This window comes from Oncorhynchus keta, chromosome 18 (assembly GCF_023373465.1).
Source record: "Oncorhynchus keta strain PuntledgeMale-10-30-2019 chromosome 18, Oket_V2, whole genome shotgun sequence".
Taxonomy (NCBI): Eukaryota; Metazoa; Chordata; class Actinopteri; order Salmoniformes; family Salmonidae; genus Oncorhynchus; species Oncorhynchus keta.
Window position 1 is genome coordinate 46,608,763 of NC_068438.1, and position 18,820 is coordinate 46,627,582.

General features: G+C 43.7%; 1 protein-coding gene across 1 annotated transcript in view; it reads right to left on the reverse strand.

The window, feature by feature from the left end:
- LOC118382647 (muscleblind-like protein 1) overlaps positions 1-18,820 on the reverse strand; it is a 185,046-nt gene that overhangs the window by 133,574 nt on the left and 32,652 nt on the right. The window contains 1 exon segment of the mRNA XM_052468603.1: positions 11,038-12,081. Coding sequence (XP_052324563.1) covers positions 11,038-11,211 — 174 coding nt within the window. The 5' untranslated portion in view covers positions 11,212-12,081.

The following is an 18,820-nucleotide window of genomic DNA, read 5'->3' on the forward strand; positions in this document are numbered from 1 at the left end:
GAACCTCTGTAGTGATATCTCTCCTTACAGACCAGCCAAGTCTATATGATCCTCTATAGTGATATCACTCCTACAGACCAGCCAAGTCTATATGAACCTCTGTAGTGATATCTCTCCTTACAGACCAGCCAAGTCTATATGAACCTCTAAAGTGATATCACTCCTATAGACCAGCCAAGTCTACATGAACCTCTATAGTGATATCTCTCCTTACAGACCAGCCAAGTATATATGAACCTCTATAGTGATATCACTCCTTATAGACCAGCCAAGTCTATATGAACCTCTATAGTGATATCACTCCTCCAGACCAGCCAAGTCTATAAGAACCTCGATAGTGATATCTCTCCTTATAGACCAGCCAAGTCTACATGAACCTCTATAGTGATATCACTCCTTATAGACCAGCCAAGTCTATATGAACCTCTATAGTGATATCTCTCCTTACAGACCAGCCAAGTGTATATGAACCTCTATAGTGATATCACTCCTACAGACCAGCCAAGTCTATATGATCCTCTATAGTGATATCTCTCCTTACAGACCAGCCAAGTCTATATGAACCTCTATAGTGATATCTCTCCTTATAGACCAGCCAAGTCTATATGATCCTCTATAGTGATATCACTCCTACAGACCAGCCAAGTCTACATGAACCTCTATAGTGATATCTCTCCTTATAGACCAGCCAAGTCTACATGAACCTCTATAGTGATATCTCTCCTTATAGACCTGCCAAGTCTATATGATCCTCTATAGTGATATCACTCCTACAGACCAGCCAAGTCTATATGAACCTCTATAGTGATATCACTCCTTATAGACCAGCCAAGTCTATATGATCCTCTATAGTGATATCACTCCTACAGACCAGCCAAGTCTATATGAACCTCTATAGTGATATCTCTCCTTATAGACCAGCCAAGTCTATATGATCCTCTATAGTGATATCACTCCTTATAGACCAGCCAAGTCTATATATCAACCTCTATAGTGATGTCCTTCTGTAGCTCAGTTGGTAGAGCATGGCGCTTGTAACGCCAGGGTAGTGGGTTCGCTCCCGGGACCACCCATACGTAGAATGTATGAACACATGACTGTAAGTCGCTTTGGATAAAAGCGTCTGCTAAATGGCATATATTATTATTATATTATATCTCCTTATAGACCAGCCAAGTCTATATGAACCTCTATGGTGATATCTCTCCTTATAGACCAGCCAAGTCTATATGAACCTCTATAGTGATATCACTCCTTATAGACCAGCCAAGTCTATATGATCCTCTATAGTGATATCACTCCTACAGACCAGCCAAGTCTACATGAACCTCTATAGTGATATCTCTCCTTATAGACCAGCCAAGTCTATATGATCCTCTATAGTGATATCACTCCTACAGACCAGCCAAGGCTATATGAACCTCTATAGTGATATCACTCCTACAGACCAGCCAAGTCTATAAGAACCTTTATAGTGATATCTCTCCTTATAGACCTGCCAAGTCTATATGAACCTCTATAGTGATATCACTCCTACAGACCAGCCAAGTCTATATGATCCTCTATAGTGATATCTCTCCTTACAGACCAGCCAAGTCTACATGAACCTCTATAGTGATATCTCTCCTTACAGACCAGCCAAGTCTACATGAACCTCTATAGTGATATCTCTTCTTATAGACCAGCCAAGTCTATATGAACCTCTATAGTGATATCTCTCCTTATAGACCAGCCAAGTCTACATGAACCTCTATAGTGATATCTCTCCTTACAGACCAGCCAAGTCTATATGATCCTCTATAGTGATATCTCTCCTTACAGACCAGCCAAGTCTATAAGATCCTCTATAGTGATATCTCTCCTTATAGACCAGCCAAGTCTATATGAACCTCTATAGTGATATCTCTCCTTATAGACCAGCCAAGTCTATATGATCCTCTATAGTGATATCACTCCTACAGACCAGCCAAGTCTATATGATCCTCTATAGTGATATCACTCCTACAGACCAGCCAAGTCTATAAGAACCTCTATAGTGATATCACTCCTTATAGACCAGCCAAGTCTATATGAACCTCTATAGTGATATCTCTCCTTATAGACCAGCCAAGTCTATATGATCCTCTATAGTGATATCACTCCTACAGACCAGCCAAGTCTACATGAACCTCTATAGTGATATCTCTCCTTATAGACCAGCCAAGTCTATATGATCCTCTATAGTGATATCACTCCTACAGACCAGCCAAGTCTATATGAACCTCTGTAGTGATATCTCTCCTTACAGACCAGCCAAGTCTATATGAACCTCTATAGTGATATCACTCCTACAGACCAGCCAAGTCTATATGAACCTCTGTAGTGATATCTCTCCTTACAGACCAGCCAAGTCTATATGATCCTCTATAGTGATATCACTCCTACAGACCAGCCAAGTCTATATGAACCTCTGTAGTGATATCTCTCCTTACAGACCAGCCAAGTCTATATGAACCTCTAAAGTGATATCACTCCTTATAGACCAGCCAAGTCTACATGAACCTCTATAGTGATATCTCTCCTTACAGACCAGCCAAGTATATATGAACCTCTATAGTGATATCATCTCCTTATAGACCAGCCAAGTCTATATGAACCTCTATAGTGATATCACTCCTCCAGACCAGCCAAGTCTATAAGAACCTCTATAGTGATATCTCTCCTTATAGACCAGCCAAGTCTATATGAACCTCTATAGTGATATCACTCCTTATAGACCAGCCAAGTCTATATGATCCTCTATAGTGATATCTCTCCTTACAGACCAGCCAAGTCTATATGATCCTCTATAGTGATATCACTCCTACAGACCAGCCAAGTCTATATGAACCTCTATAGTGATATCACTCCTACAGACCAGCCAAGTCTATATGAACCTCTATAGTGCCTTATAGACCAGCCAAGTCTATATGATCCTCTATAGTGATATCACTCCTACAGACCAGCCAAGTCTATATGAACCTCTATAGTGATATCTCTCCTTATAGACCAGCCAAGTCTACATGAACCTCTATAGTGATATCTCTCCTTATAGACCAGCCAAGTCTATATGATCCTCTATAGTGATATCATACAGACCAGCCAAGTCTATATGAACCTCTATAGACCAGACCAAGTCTATATGATCCTCTATAGTGATATCACTCCTACAGACCAGCCAAGTCTATATGAACCTCTATAGTGATATCTCTCCTTATAGACCAGCCAAGTCTATATGATCCTCTATAGTGATATCACTCCTTATAGACCAGCCAAGTCTATATATCAACCTCTATAGTGATATCTCTCCTTATAGACCAGCCAAGTCTATATGAACCTCTATGGTGATATCTCTCCTTATAGACCAGCCAAGTCTATATGAACCTCTATAGTGATATCACTCCTTATAGACCAGCCAAGTCTATATGATCCTCTATAGTGATATCACTCCTACAGACCAGCCAAGTCTATATGATCCTCTATAGTGATATCACTCCTACAGACCAGCCAAGTCTATATGAACCTCTATAGTGATATCACTCCTTATAGACCAGCCAAGTCTATATGAACCTCTATAGTGATATCTCTCCTTACAGACCAGCCAAGTCTATATGAACCTCTATAGTGATATCTCTCCTTATAGACCAGCCAAGTCTATATGAACCTCTATAGTGATATCTCTCCTTATAGACCAGCCAAGTCTATATGAACCTCTATAGTGATATCACTCCTACAGACCAGCCAAGTCTATATGATCCTCTATAGTGATATCACTCCTTATAGACCAGCCAAGTCTATATGAACCTCTATAGTGATATCACTCCTACAGACCAGCCAAGTCTATATGATCCTCTATAGTGATATCTCTCCTTATAGACCAGCCAAGTCTATATGAACCTCTATAGTGATATCACTCCTACAGACCAGCCAAGTCTATATGATCCTCTATAGTGATATCTCTCCTCATAGACCTGCCAAGTCTATATGAACCTCTATAGTGATATCACTCCTACAGACCAGCCAAGTCTATATGAACCTCTATAGTGATATCTCTCCTTATAGACCAGCCAAGTCTATATGAACCTCTATAGTGATATCTCTCCTTACAGACCAGCCAAGTCTATATGAACCTCTATAGTGATATCTCTCCTTACAGACCAGCCAAGTCTATATGAACCTCTATAGTGATATCTCTCCTTATAGACCAGCCAAGTCTATATGAACCTCTATAGTGATATCTCCTTACAGACCAGCCAAGTCTATATGAACCTCTATAGTGATATCACTCCTACAGACCAGCCAAGTCTATATGATCCTCTATAGTGATATATCTCCTTATAGACCTGCCAAGTCTATATGAACCTCTATAGTGATATCACTCCTACAGACCAGCCAAGTCTATATGATCCTCTATAGTGATATCACTCCTTATAGACCAGTCAAGTCTATATGAAACCTCTATAGTGATATCTCTCCTTATAGACCAGCCAAGTCTATATGAACCTCTATGGTGATATCTCTCCTTATAGACCAGCCAAGTCTATATTAACCTCTATAGTGATATATCTCCTACAGACCAGCCAAGTCTGTATGATCCTCTATAGTGATATCACTCCTACAGACCAGCCAAGTCTACATGAACCTCTATAGTGATATCTCTCCTTACAGACCAGCCAAGTCTACATGAACCTCTATAGTGATATCTCTTCTTATAGACCAGCCAAGTCTATATGATCCTCTATAGTGATATCACTCCTACAGACCAGCCAAGTGTATATGATCCTCTATAGTGATATCACTCCTACAGACCAGCCAAGTCTACATGAACCTCTATAGTGATATCACTCCTTACAGACCAGCCAAGTCTATATGATCCTCTATAGTGATATCTCTCCTTACAGACCAGCCAAGTCTATATGAACCTCTATAGTGATATCTCTCCTTATAGACCAGCCAAGTCTATATGATCCTCTATAGTGATATCACTCCTACAGACCAGCCAAGTCTACATGAACCTCTATAGTGATATCTCTCCTTATAGACCAGCCAAGTCTATATGATCCTCTATAGTGATATCACTCCTACAGACCAGCCAAGTCTATATGAACCTCTATAGTGATATCACTCCTTATAGACCAGCCAAGTCTATATGAACCTCTATAGTGATATCTCTCCTTACAGACCAGCCAAGTCTACATGAACCTCTATAGTGATATCTCTCCTCACAGACCAGCCAAGTCTACATGAACCTCTATAGTGATATCTCTCCTTATAGACCAGCCAAGTCTATATGATCCTCTATAGTGATATCACTCCTACAGACCAGCCAAGTCTACATGAACCTCTATAGTGATATCACTCCTTATAGACCAGCCAAGTCTATATGAACCTCTATAGTGATATCTCTCCTTACAGACCAGCCAAGTGTATATGAACCTCTATAGTGATATCACTCCTACAGACCAGCCAAGTCTATATGATCCTCTATAGTGATATCTCTCCTCACAGACCAGCCAAGTCTACATGAACCTCTATAGTGATATCTCTTCTTATAGACCAGCCAAGTCTATATGATCCTCTATAGTGATATCACTCCTACAGACCAGCCAAGTCTATATGATCCTCTATAGTGATATCCTCCTTATAGACCAGTCAAGTCTATATGAAACCTCTATAGTGATATCTCTCCTTATAGACCAGCCAAGTCTATATGAACCTCTATGGTGATATCTCTCCTTATAGACCAGCCAAGTCTATATTAACCTCTATGGTGATATATCTCCTACAGACCAGCCAAGTCTGTATGATCCTCTATAGTGATATCACTCCTACAGACCAGCCAAGTCTAAATGAACCTCTATAGTGATATCTCTCCTTATAGACCAGCCAAGTCTATATGATCCTCTATAGTGATACCACTCCTACAGACCAGCCAAGTCTATAAGAACCTCTATAGTGATATCACTCCTTATAGACCAGCCAAGTCTATATGAACCTCTATGGTGATATATCTCCTACAGACCAGCCAAGTCTGTATGATCCTCTATAGTGATATCACTCCTACAGACCAGCCAAGTCTACATGAACCTCTATAGTGATATCTCTCCTTACAGACCAGCCAAGTCTATATGAACCTCTATAGTGATATCTCTTCTTATAGACCAGCCAAGTCTATATGATCCTCTATAGTGATATCACTCCTACAGACCAGCCAAGTGTATATGATCCTCTATAGTGATATCACTCCTACAGACCAGCCAAGTCTATATGAACCTCTATAGTGATATCTCTCCTTACAGACCAGTCAAGTCTATATGAAACCTCTATAGTGATATCTCTCCTTACAGACCAGCCAAGTCTATATGAACCTCTATAGTGATATATCTCGTTACAGACCAGCCAAGTCTATATGAACCTCTATAGTGATATCACTCCTACAGACCAGCCAAGTCTATATGAACCTCTATAGTGATATCACTCCTTACAGACCAGCCAAGTCTACATGAACCTCTATAGTGATATCACTCCTACAGACCAGCCAAGTCTATATGAACCTCTATAGTGATATCTCTCCTTATAGACCAGCCAAGTCTATATGAACCTCTATAGTGATATCTCTCCTTACAGACCAGCCAAGTCTATATGATCCTCTATAGTGATATCACTCCTACAGACCAGCCAAGTCTACATGAACCTCTATAGTGATATCTCTCCTTACAGACCAGCCAAGTCTACATGAACCTCTATAGTGATATCACTCCTTATAGACCAGCCAAGTCTATATGAACCTCTATGGTGATATCTCTCCTTATAGACCAGCCAAGTCTATATTAACCTCTATAGTGATATCACTCCTACAGACCAGCCAAGTCTAAATGAACCTCTATAGTGATATCTCTCCTTACAGACCAGCCAAGTCTACATGAACCTCTATAGTGATATCTCTTCTTATAGACCAGCCAAGTCTATATGATCCTCTATAGTGATATCACTCCTACAGACCAGCCAAGTGTATATGATCCTCTATAGTGATATCACTCCTACAGACCAGCCAAGTCTACATGAACCTCTATAGTGATATCTCTCCTTATAGACCAGCCAAGTCTATATGATCCTCTATAGTGATATCTCTCCTTATAGACCTGCCAAGTCTATATGAACCTCTATAGTGATATCACTCCTACAGACCAGCCAAGTCTATATGATCCTCTATAGTGATATCACTCCTTATAGACCAGCCAAGTCTATATGAACCTCTATAGTGATATCACTCCTTATAGACCAGCCAAGTCTATATGAAACCTCTATAGTGATATCTCTCCTTACAGACCAGCCAAGTCTATATGAACCTCTATAGTGATATCACTCCTTATAGACCAGTCAAGTCTATATGAACCTCTATAGTGATATCACTCCTTATAGACCAGTCAAGTCTATATGAAACCTCTATAGTGATATATCTCCTTACAGACCAGCCAAGTCTATATGATCCTCTATAGTGATATCTCTCCTTATAGACCAGCCAAGTCTATATGAACCTCTATAGTGATATCACTCCTACAGACCAGCCAAGTCTATATGATCCTCTATAGTGATATCTCTCCTCATAGACCTGCCAAGTCTATATGAACCTCTATAGTGATATCTCTCCTTATAGACCAGCCAAGTCTATATGAACCTCTATAGTGATATCTCTCCTTATAGACCAGCCAAGTCTATATGAAACCTCTATAGTGATATCTCTCCTTATAGACCAGCCAAGTCTATATGAACCTCTATAGTGATATCTCTCCTACAGACCAGCCAAGTCTATATGAACCTCTATAGTGATATCACTCCTTATAGACCAGCCAAGTCTATATGAACCTCTATAGTGATATCTCTCCTTATAGATCAGCCAAGTCTATATGAACCTCTATGGTGATATATAGACTAGCCAAGTCTATATTAACCTCTATAGTGATATATCTCCTACAGACCAGCCAAGTCTGTATGATCCTCTATAGTGATATCACTCCTACAGACCAAGTCTACATGAACCTCTATAGTGATATCTCTCCTCACAGACCAGCCAAGTCTACATGAACCTCTATAGTGATATCTCTTCTTATAGACCAGCCAAGTCTATATGATCCTCTATAGTGATATCACTCCTACAGACCAGCCAAGTCTATATGATCCTCTATAGTGATATCACTCCTATAGACCAGCCAAGTCTACATGAACCTCTATAGTGATATCACTCCTTATAGACCAGCCAAGTCTATATGAACCTCTATGGTGATATATCTCCTACAGACCAGCCAAGTCTGTATGATCCTCTATAGTGATATCACTCCTACAGACCAGCCAAGTCTACATGAACCTCTATAGTGATATCTCTCCTTACAGACCAGCCAAGTCTACATGAACCTCTATAGTGATATCTCTTCTTATAGACCAGCCAAGTCTATATGATCCTCTATAGTGATATCACTCCTACAGACCAGCCAAGTGTATATGATCCTCTATAGTGATATCACTCCTACAGACCAGCCAAGTCTATATGAACCTCTATAGTGATATCACTCCTACAGACCAGCCAAGTCTACATGAACCTCTATAGTGATATCTCTCCTTACAGACCAGCCAAGTCTACATGAACCTCTATAGTGATATCTCTCCTTATAGACCAGCCAAGTCTATATGATCCTCTATAGTGATATCACTCCTACAGACCAGCCAAGGCTATATGAACCTCTATAGTGATATCACTCCTACAGACCAGCCAAGTCTATAAGAACCTTTATAGTGATATCTCTCCTTATAGACCAGCCAAGTCTATATGAACCTCTATAGTGATATCTCTCCTTACAGACCAGCCAAGTCTATATGAACCTCTATAGTGATATCTCTCCTTACAGACCAGCCAAGTCTATATGAACCTCTATAGTGATATCTCTCCTTACAGACCAGCCAAGTCTATATGAACCTCTATAGTGATATCACTCCTTACAGACCAGCCAAGTCTATATGAACCTCTATAGTGATATCTCTCCTTATAGACCAGCCAAGTCTATATGAACCTCTATAGTGATATCTCTCCTTACAGACCAGCCAAGTCTATATGAACCTCTATAGTGATATCACTCCTACAGACCAGCCAAGTCTATATGATCCTCTATAGTGATATCTCTCCTTATAGACCAGTCAAGTCTATATGAAACCTCTATAGTGATATCTCTCCTTATAGACCAGCCAAGTCTATATGAACCTCTATAGTGATATCACTCCTTATAGACCAGCCAAGTCTGTATGATCCTCTATAGTGATATCTCTCCTACAGACCAGCCAAGTCTATATGATCCTCTATAGTGATATCACTCCTACAGACCAGCCAAGTCTACATGAACCTCTATAGTGATATCTCTCCTTACAGACCAGCCAAGTCTACATGAACCTCTATAGTGATATCTCTTCTTATAGACCAGCCAAGTCTATATGATCCTCTATAGTGATATCACTCCTACAGACCAGCCAAGTGTATATGATCCTCTATAGTGATATCACTCCTACAGACCAGCCAAGTCTACATGAACCTCTATAGTGATATCACTCCTTACAGACCAGCCAAGTCTATATGAACCTCTATAGTGATATCACTCCTTACAGACCAGCCAAGTCTACATGAACCTCTATAGTGATATCTCTTCTTATAGACCAGCCAAGTCTATATGATCCTCTATAGTGATATCACTCCTACAGACCAGCCAAGTCTACATGAACCTCTATAGTGATATCACTCCTACAGACCAGCCAAGTCTACATGAACCTCTATAGTGATATCACTCCTACAGACCAGCCAAGTGTATATGATCCTCTATAGTGATATCACTCCTACAGACCAGCCAAGTCTATATGATCCTCTATAGTGATATCACTCCTACAGACCTGCCAAGTCTATATGAACCTCTATAGTGATATCTCTCCTTACAGACCAGCCAAGTCTATATGAACCTCTATAGTGATATCACTCCTTATAGACCAGCCAAGTCTATATGATCCTCTATAGTGATATCTCTCCTACAGACCAGCCAAGTCTATATGATCCTCTATAGTGATATCACTCCTACAGACCAGCCAAGTCTACATGAACCTCTATAGTGATATCTCTCCTTACAGACCAGCCAAGTCTACATGAACCTCTATAGTGATATCTCTCCTTACAGCCAAGTCTATATGATCCTCTATAGTGATATCACTCCTACAGACCAGCCAAGTCTATATGATCCTCTATAGTGATATCACTCCTACAGACCAGCCAAGTCTACATGAACCTCTATAGTGATATATCTCCTTATAGACCAGCCAAGTCTACATGAACCTCTATAGTGATATCTCTCCTTACAGACCAGCCAAGTCTATATGATCCTCTATAGTGATATCTCTCCTTATAGACCAGCCAAGTCTATATGAACCTCTATAGTGATATCTCTCCTTATAGACCAGCCAAGTCTATATGAACCTCTATAGTGATATCTCTCCTTATAGACCAGCCAAGTCTATATGAACCTCTATAGTGATATCTCTCCTACAGACCAGCCAAGTCTATATGATCCTCTATAGTGATATCTCTCCTCATAGACCTGCCAAGTCTATATGAACCTCTATAGTGATATCTCTCCTTATAGACCAGCCAAGTCTATATGAACCTCTATAGTGATATCTCTCCTTATAGACCAGCCAAGTCTATATGATCCTCTATAGTGGTATCACTCCTTATGGACTGCTTCCTCTTGCAGGAGCTCCAAACCTCCTGACACGTATTGCTTTTCCTTCATCCTGATCTCTCTATCCACATCACATGCACCTTCCTCTTCATTTGTGTACTGCCTCAAGAACAAGCTGACAGCGATTGAAAGATTCAGGTAATACTTTGCATGAAAGGTTCAACCACCAGAGAGAGCGTGGACTCCAAAGACAATTCACCCTAAAGCCAGAGTGGGACCTTCAGAGATCCATAATCAGGTGAGGACTCACCTTGAGGGAGTCAAAGCAGGCGATGACTCGTCCATTCTCCACCTGACAGCTCTTGGCAGGGTGGGCAAACTTACACTCGCTGTCCGGTCGCGAGCACGTCCCTCTTTGGAACTCACGACACACCTCCAGAGTCAGCCATTTTGTGTCCCTAATAGGTGTCAGGTTTACCGCCATTTTGAACCAGGCAGAAGTAGCCGATTAAGAGCGACGGATATCCAGGCAGAACGTGATGTCTCAGAATGTGTGATGAAAGTTTGTTTCTAATGTCACTGAGAGAAATCAAAATGAAACAAGCCAATCAAAAGGTGTTTTCTATCCGAGGCCTGTTTTTGGATGTGACCTCTGCTAGGACCTCTGCTAGGATCTATTGCCCATCCTAAGAACCTGTTACTGGGGCTGATGAGATTCCTCCAGTGCCTGACACTGGGCTGGTGGCACTGACGAAAGCTTGCTTTGTACAGGTGGTTCCAACTTCTGTACTCCTCTCTCTCTCACTTTCCTCAGCTGAACTGTCAGGCGAGATGGATGGCGAAACACATTATTGATCGTGTTGGCCCATGTTGTGCCGAGGGAGCAGGTAGCAGGGGGCGGAGTGGAGGGAGGGACAGCGGGAGGACAGTCCCCTCTCACCCACACAGAAGGAAGAAAATCCTATGTATTGTCACAGTCAGGCTACAAGGGAGCCGAGACAGTTCCAGAGAGGTGGTAGACGTGGCAGGAAAGGATTATGGGTAGGATGGGGGCACCACCAGGGTCCAGGGATCAGAAGGTTCAGCTGGCAGGGATTATGGGGAGGATGGGGCACCACCAGGGACCAGGGATCAGAAGGTTCAGCTGGCAGGGAAGGATTATGGGTAGGATTGGGGCACCACCAGGGACCAGGGATCAGAAGGTTCAGCTGGCAGGGAAGGATTATGGGTAGGATTGGGGCACCACCAGGGACCAGGGATCAGAAGGTTCAGCTGGCAGGGATGGCAGTCCTTGGGCTCCCGGTGTGGTCTAGAAGGTCCACACAGCTACAGGCTTCAGGCAAGGCACTTCTGTCTATGGAGAGGAGAGGAGAGGAGAGGAGAGGAGAGGAGATGGAGATGGAGATGGAGATGGAGAGGAGAGGAGAGGCAGTCAGCATTTAACAGAGACAAATGGAAACAAACACACTAATACATACTGATACATATTAACACACACACACACACACACACACATACACACCAACTCACCAGAGGCCCTAACACCAACTGCCAGTCTCTCGACTGGAAAGTCAAATATAAGACCATATCGCTTACTGTCACGCCCTGGTCGAAGTATTTTGTGTTATTCTTCATGTATTTGGTCAGGCCAGGTCTGTGACATGGGTTTTTGTATGTGGTGTGTAGCTTAGTGGGATTGTAGCTTAGTGGGGTGTTCTAGGAGAGTCTATGGCTGTCTGAAGTGGTTCTCAATCAGAGGCAGGTGTTTATCGTTGTCTCTGATTGGAAACCATATTTAGGCAGCCATATTCTTTGGTTGTATTGTGGGTGATTGTCCTGAGTGTCTTGATGTCCTTGTTCGATGTTAGTTGACACAAGTATAGGCTGTTTTCGGTTTTCATTTAGTTTATTTGTTTTGTAGTATTTGTGTTTAGTCGTGTTTACGTTTATTTTCAATAAACATGGATCGCAATCGACACGCTGCAGTTTGGTCCGACTTCACCATATGAAAACCGTGACAGAATCACACACCACAGGACCAAGCAGCGTGTCAACAGGCAGGAGCAGCCCAAAGAGGAGGAGCGCAATAAGGATTTATGGACATGGGAGGAAATCCTCGACGGGAGAGGACCCTGGGCTAAACCAGGGGAATATTGCCGCCCCAAGGAGGAACTAGAGGCGGAAAGTGGAGAGGCACTGGTATGAGGAGGCAGCACGGCGACGTGGATGGAAGCCCGGGAATCAGCCCCAAAAATGTATTGGGGGGAGGCTTACAGGGAGTATGGCTACGCCAGGTAGGAGACCTGTGCGAACTCCCTGTGCTTACCGGGGGGCTAGAAAGACCGGGCAGGCACTGTGTTATGCAGTGGTGCGCAAGGTGTCCCCAGTGCGGCCGGGCTATATTGAGCGTCGAGCCAAATGCCATGAAGCCGGCTCTACGCATCTGGTCCCCAGTGCGTCTCCTTGGGCCGGCTTACATGGCACCAGCCTTGCGCTCGGTGTCTCCGGTTCGCCTACATAGCCCAGTGCGGGCTATTCCACCTCGCCGCACTGGCAGGGCGACCGAGAGTATTCAACCAGGTAAGGTTGGTGCTCAAGAGCTCCAGTGCGCCTGCACGGTCCGGTCTATCCAGTACCACCTCCACACCCCAGCCCTCCGGTAGCAGCTCCCCGCACCAGGCTTCCTGTGCGTGTCCTCGGCCCAGTACCACCAGTGCCAGCACCACGCATCAGGCCTACAGTGCGCCTCGCCTCTCCGGCGCTGCTGCCGGAGTCTCCCGCCTGTCCGGCGCTGCTGTCCCTCAGCCCAGAGGCGCCAGAGCCCTCAGCCCAGAGGCGCCAGAGCCCCTCAGCCCAGAGGCGCCAGAGCCCTCAGCCCAGAGGCGCCAGAGTCCCTCTGTCCTGAGATTCCTTTCACTCCTGAGCTTCTTTTCACTCCTGAGCTTCTTTTCACTCCTGAGCTTCTTTTCACTCCTGAGCTCCTGAGCTTTTCATTCCTGAGCTTCCTTTCATTCCTGAGCTTCCTTTCACTCCTGAGCTTCTTTTTTCACTCCTGGGCTTTTTTCACTCCTGAGCTTCTTTTCACTCCCGAGCTTCCCTTCACTCCCGAGCTTCCCTCAGTCCCGAGCTTCCCCTCAGTCCCGAGCTTCCCCTCAGTCCCGAGCGTCACCTCAGTCCCGATCTGCTCCTCAGTCTAGTGGGGTTCTGGGTGAGGAATACTAAGCCATGGTTGGCGGCGAGTGTGGACTATCTAGGGACGCAAGGAGAGGGGACTAAGACATTTACTGAGTGGGGTCCACGTCCCGCGCCGGAGCCGCCACCATGGACAGACGCCCACCCGGACCCTCCCTATTGATTTGAGGTGCGCTCGGGAGTCCGCACCTTAGGAGGGGGGTTCTGTCACGCCCTGGTCGAAGTATTTTGTGTTTTTCTTCATGTATTTGGTAAGGCCAGGGTGTGACATGGATTTTTGTATGTGGTGTGTAGCTTAGTGGGATTGTAGCTTAGTGGGGTGTTCTAGGAGAGTCTATGGCTGCCTGAAGTGGTTCTCAATCAGAGGCAGGTGTTTATCGTTGTCTCTGATTGGAAACCATATTTAGGCAGCCATATTCTTTGGTTGTATTGTGGGTGATTGTCCTGAGTGTCTTGATGTCCTTGTTCGATGTTAGTTGACACAAGTATAGGCTGTTTTCGGTTTTCATTTCGTTTATTTGTTTTGTAGTATTTGTGTTTAGTCGTGTTTATTTTCAATAAACATGGATCGCAATCGACACGCTGCAGTTTGGTCCGACTCTCCTTCACCATATGAAAACCGTGACACTTACAATGAAGCACCACGCAGCAAATGTTTTTAAATTAAGAAGGGGGGTGGGAGAGACAGGGAGAGAGAGAAATAAACAGAGAGGTAAGAGAGAGAAGAGATGGAGTCTGTGTGAAAATCAAAATGCTCCCCCTCCCCCACTCATTGAAACAGACTTTGACCTGGGTGAGAACCAATCAGATCGGGCGATTGTTGCAGCAACATTCTGGGCTGAGAGCCAAGAGGGATGAGACGGGGATGGTCTAGACCAGTTCATAGAGAGGAAGAGAGAGAGAGAGGGGGAGAGGAGAGAGAGAGAGAGAGAGAGAGAGAGAGAGTAGAGAGAGGGAGAGAGGAGAGAGAGAGAGAGCGAGAGAAGGGAAGAGTGTGTGTGTGTGTGTGTGTGTGTGTGTGTGTGTGTGTGTGTGTGTGAATGTGTGGTGTGTGTGTGTGTTTGGGGGTAAAAAGATAAAGAGGAAAATTAAATAAAGATAATTATTTTACCTTTATATAACTAGTCAAGTCAGTTAAAAACAAGTTCTTGTTTACTATGACGGTCTAAAGGGGAAGAGTGGGTTAACTGCCTAGTTCAGGTGCAGAACAACAGATATTCTCCTTGTCAGCTCGGGGATTCGATCTTGCAATCTTGCAACCTGTCACGCCCTGACCTTAGAGAGCCTTTTAAGTTCTCTATTTGGTTAGATCAGCGTGTGATTTGTGTGTACAATCTACGTTTTCTGTTTCTATGTTGGTGTGTTTGATTCCCAATCGGAGGCAGCTTTCTATCGTTGTCTCTGATTGGGGAATCAGATATAAGTTGTCCGTTTCCTTCTTGTCTTTGTTTGTTGCTTTATGCATGACTAGGTTTACCTTCGGTTTGGTTTCATAGTTTTTTTCCCAGTGTTACGTTTTCAAATAAAGAGAGAATGTACGCCTACCACGCTGCACCTTGGTACAGTCATTTATCATCCGACGACGAGCGTAACAGAAGATCCCACCACCAACGGAACCAAGCAGCGTGCCCCTGGAGTGGAGGACATCATGGACATGGGAGGAGGAAATGGCAGGGCATGAGAGATGAGAGCCTGCCGTGGAAACAGGCGGAAGCAGCGAGGGAGGAACGGCGACGAGACCAGGAGTCACGGCAACGACGGAAGCCTGCTCCACACACCAGGCTTCCAGTGCATCTCTCCAGTCCAGTAAGACCTCTTCCGTTTCCACGTACCAGGCCTCCAGTGTGTCTCCCCAGCCTGGTAAACCCTGTGGCAGCTCCACACACCAGGCTTCCAGTACGTCTCCTCAGTCCGGTGAGACCTGTTCTGGCTCCACGTACGAAGCCTCTAGTGATAATCCATGGCCCGGAGGCTCCAGTGATAATCCATGGCCCGGAGCCTCCAGTGATAATCCATGGCCCGGAGCCTCCAGTGATAATCCATGGCCCGAAGCCTCCAGTGATAATCCAAGTCCAGGAGCCTGTAAGTGATGATCCATGGCCTCCAGTGTGTCTCCCCAGCCTGGTAAGCCCCGTGGCAGCTCCACGCACCAGGCTCCCAGTACGTCTCCTCAGTCCGGTGAAACCTGTTCCGGCTCCACGTACACAGCCTTTAGTGATAATACATGGCCCGGAGCCTCCAGCGGCGGTCAGCAGTCCGGAGCCTCTGGCGATGATCCACGGTCCGGTTCCTCCGGCAACGATTCAGGGTCCGGAGTCTCTGGCGACGATCCACGGAAGCGGAGGGATCAGCGTGCATAGTGGGGGCTACATCCCGAACCGGAGCCGCCACTGAGGATAGATGCCCACCCGGACCCTCCCCTTTAGAGTCAGGTTTTGCGGCCGGAGTCCGCACCTTTGGGGGGGGGTTACTGTCTTGCCCTGACCTTAGAGAGCCTTTTTATTTCTCTATTTGGTTTGGTCAGGGTGTGATTAGGATGGGTTTTCTGTTTTCTGTTTCTATGTTGGTGTGTTTCAGAGGATGGAATTCATTGTTTTTTTTACCGGTGTTACGTTTTCAAATAAAGAGAGAATGTACGCCTACCACGCTGCATCTTGGTCAGATCATTTATTATCCAACGACGAGTGTAAATCCAACACTCTAACCACTAGGATTCCTGCCGCCCCATGTAGCCTAGTGGATAAAGAGGGAAAGAGGTAAAGGGGTAAAGATGATACAGTTGGAAAGAGATATTAAGAGGATAAAGAGATGTAGGGAAAAGAGGGAAAGAGGATGAAGTGGTAAAGAAGAAAAATAGGTAACTAAGATAAAGAGGTTGAAGAGAAAGGAAAAACGTTCCCGTTTTAAACAAGATATTTTGTCACGAAAAGATGCTCGACTATGCATATAATTGACAGCTTTGGAAAGAAAACACTCTGACGTTACCAGAACTGCAAAGATATTGTCTGTGAGTGCCACAGAACTGATGTTACAGAAAAAACCCAGATAAAAATCCAATCAGGAAGTGCCACATTTTTTGAAACCGCCTCATGGCAATGACTCCTTATATGGCTGTGGAGGAGCTAGGAGTCAGCTTACGTTTTCCACGTTTTCCCCAAGGTGCATTGTGACGTATTTGTAGGCATATCATTGGAAGATTGACCATAAGAGACTACATCTACCAGGTGGTCGCTTGGTGTCCTCCGTCGCAATTATTGTGTAATCTCCAGCTGCAGTATTTTTCCGTTTGCTTCCGAGGAGAAACCAACTGCCACGAATGATTTATCATCGAATAGATATGTGAAAAACACCTTGAGGATCGAGCCTAAACAACGTTTGCCATGTTTCTGTCGATATTATGGAGTTAATTTGGAAAAAAGTTTGGCGTTGTAGTGACTGCATTTTCTGGGTTTTTTCTTAGCCGATCGTGATGAACAAAACGGAGCTATTTCTCCTACACAAATAATCTTTTTGGAAAAAATTAACATTTGCTATCTAACTGAGAGTCTCGTCATTGAAAACATCCGAAGTTCTTCAAAGGTAAATGATTTTATTTGAATGCTTTTCTTGTTTTTGTGAAAATGTTGCCTGCTGAATGCTAGGCTTAATGCTATGCTAGGTTGAAAAGCATATTTTGAAAATCTGAGATGACAGTGTTGTTAACAAAAGGCTAAGCTTGTGTTTGAATATATTTATTTCATTTCATTTGCGATTTTCATGAATAGGAAATGTTGCGTTATGGTAATGAGCTTGAGGCTATGATTACGCTCCCGGATACGTGATTTCTCGACGCTAGAGGTTAAGAGATAAAGAGGTAAATAGATAAAGAAGTAAAGAGAAAGAGGATGAAGAGGTAAAGAGGTAAAGACAGAGAGTAAAGAGGTGTCATGACATGGCCCTCTTTGGATATAGAAAGCACCAACTCTCTCTCTTTCACAACTCTCTCTCTCTCTCTTCCCCCTACACCAAGGCTCTGTTATCTCAGGTTGTAAATTCCTGGAGGAGACTCTCTCCCTCATGCAGTATAGAGAGAGAAAAGTTAACAGTAGAACAAAGGAACTTCTTCTACCTCACAGAACTTGAGAACTGAACAATATCCATGTTTTGGAGAATGTGTAACCGGTCGGTGGAGAATCCAGTTACGACCGGTCCATTTTGTTTAAAGTTTGTGACCTCATGGAGAGACAATACAGCCACATTACCATAACTCTGTTTATACAAGAGTCTCCGTTATGAGATTTGCATCTAATTATTGTATAAAATGAATGAGTAAAGATTTTTGTAATGTGATTTTAAACTGTTTAATGAAAGAGAATCCAATTCCCTTTAAAGTTCAACTAAGTCATTGGTCGGCCCCATGAGCACAGACGTTGATCTGGCATCATGGGACAGCCTTTCTACTGTTACAAATATAACCTCCACCTGGAGGAATTCCCTTCAGACCAGCGCACCTCGAGAACCGAGAGGGCTAAGGTTTGAGTAGAGACCATGCATTCCTCGGTTTCTGAATTCTTAACCATACCACATGGTTAAACTCTGAGTTTAACTCAATACCGACAGAATGAGAGCAAATCTGCGATACTAATTACTAGTCTGCAGCTAGGAATTATGTACCATTGAATGTGAAGACCGACAACCGCCGAAACATATATTCTGTAAGAACATTTCTGAATGTTACTCTGAGGTATCCATCCTAACCAAAGACTCCAGGGATGCAGAGAGAATCTCGGATTAACTTTCCAACAGAAAAGGACGATTCCAGCAGAGATCATGACGACACACTGAGCGTAAATATATATATATATTGATTGCAATTATTATCGCCCTTCTCAGTGTCTATGTCTACCAAGCCGTCATATCGG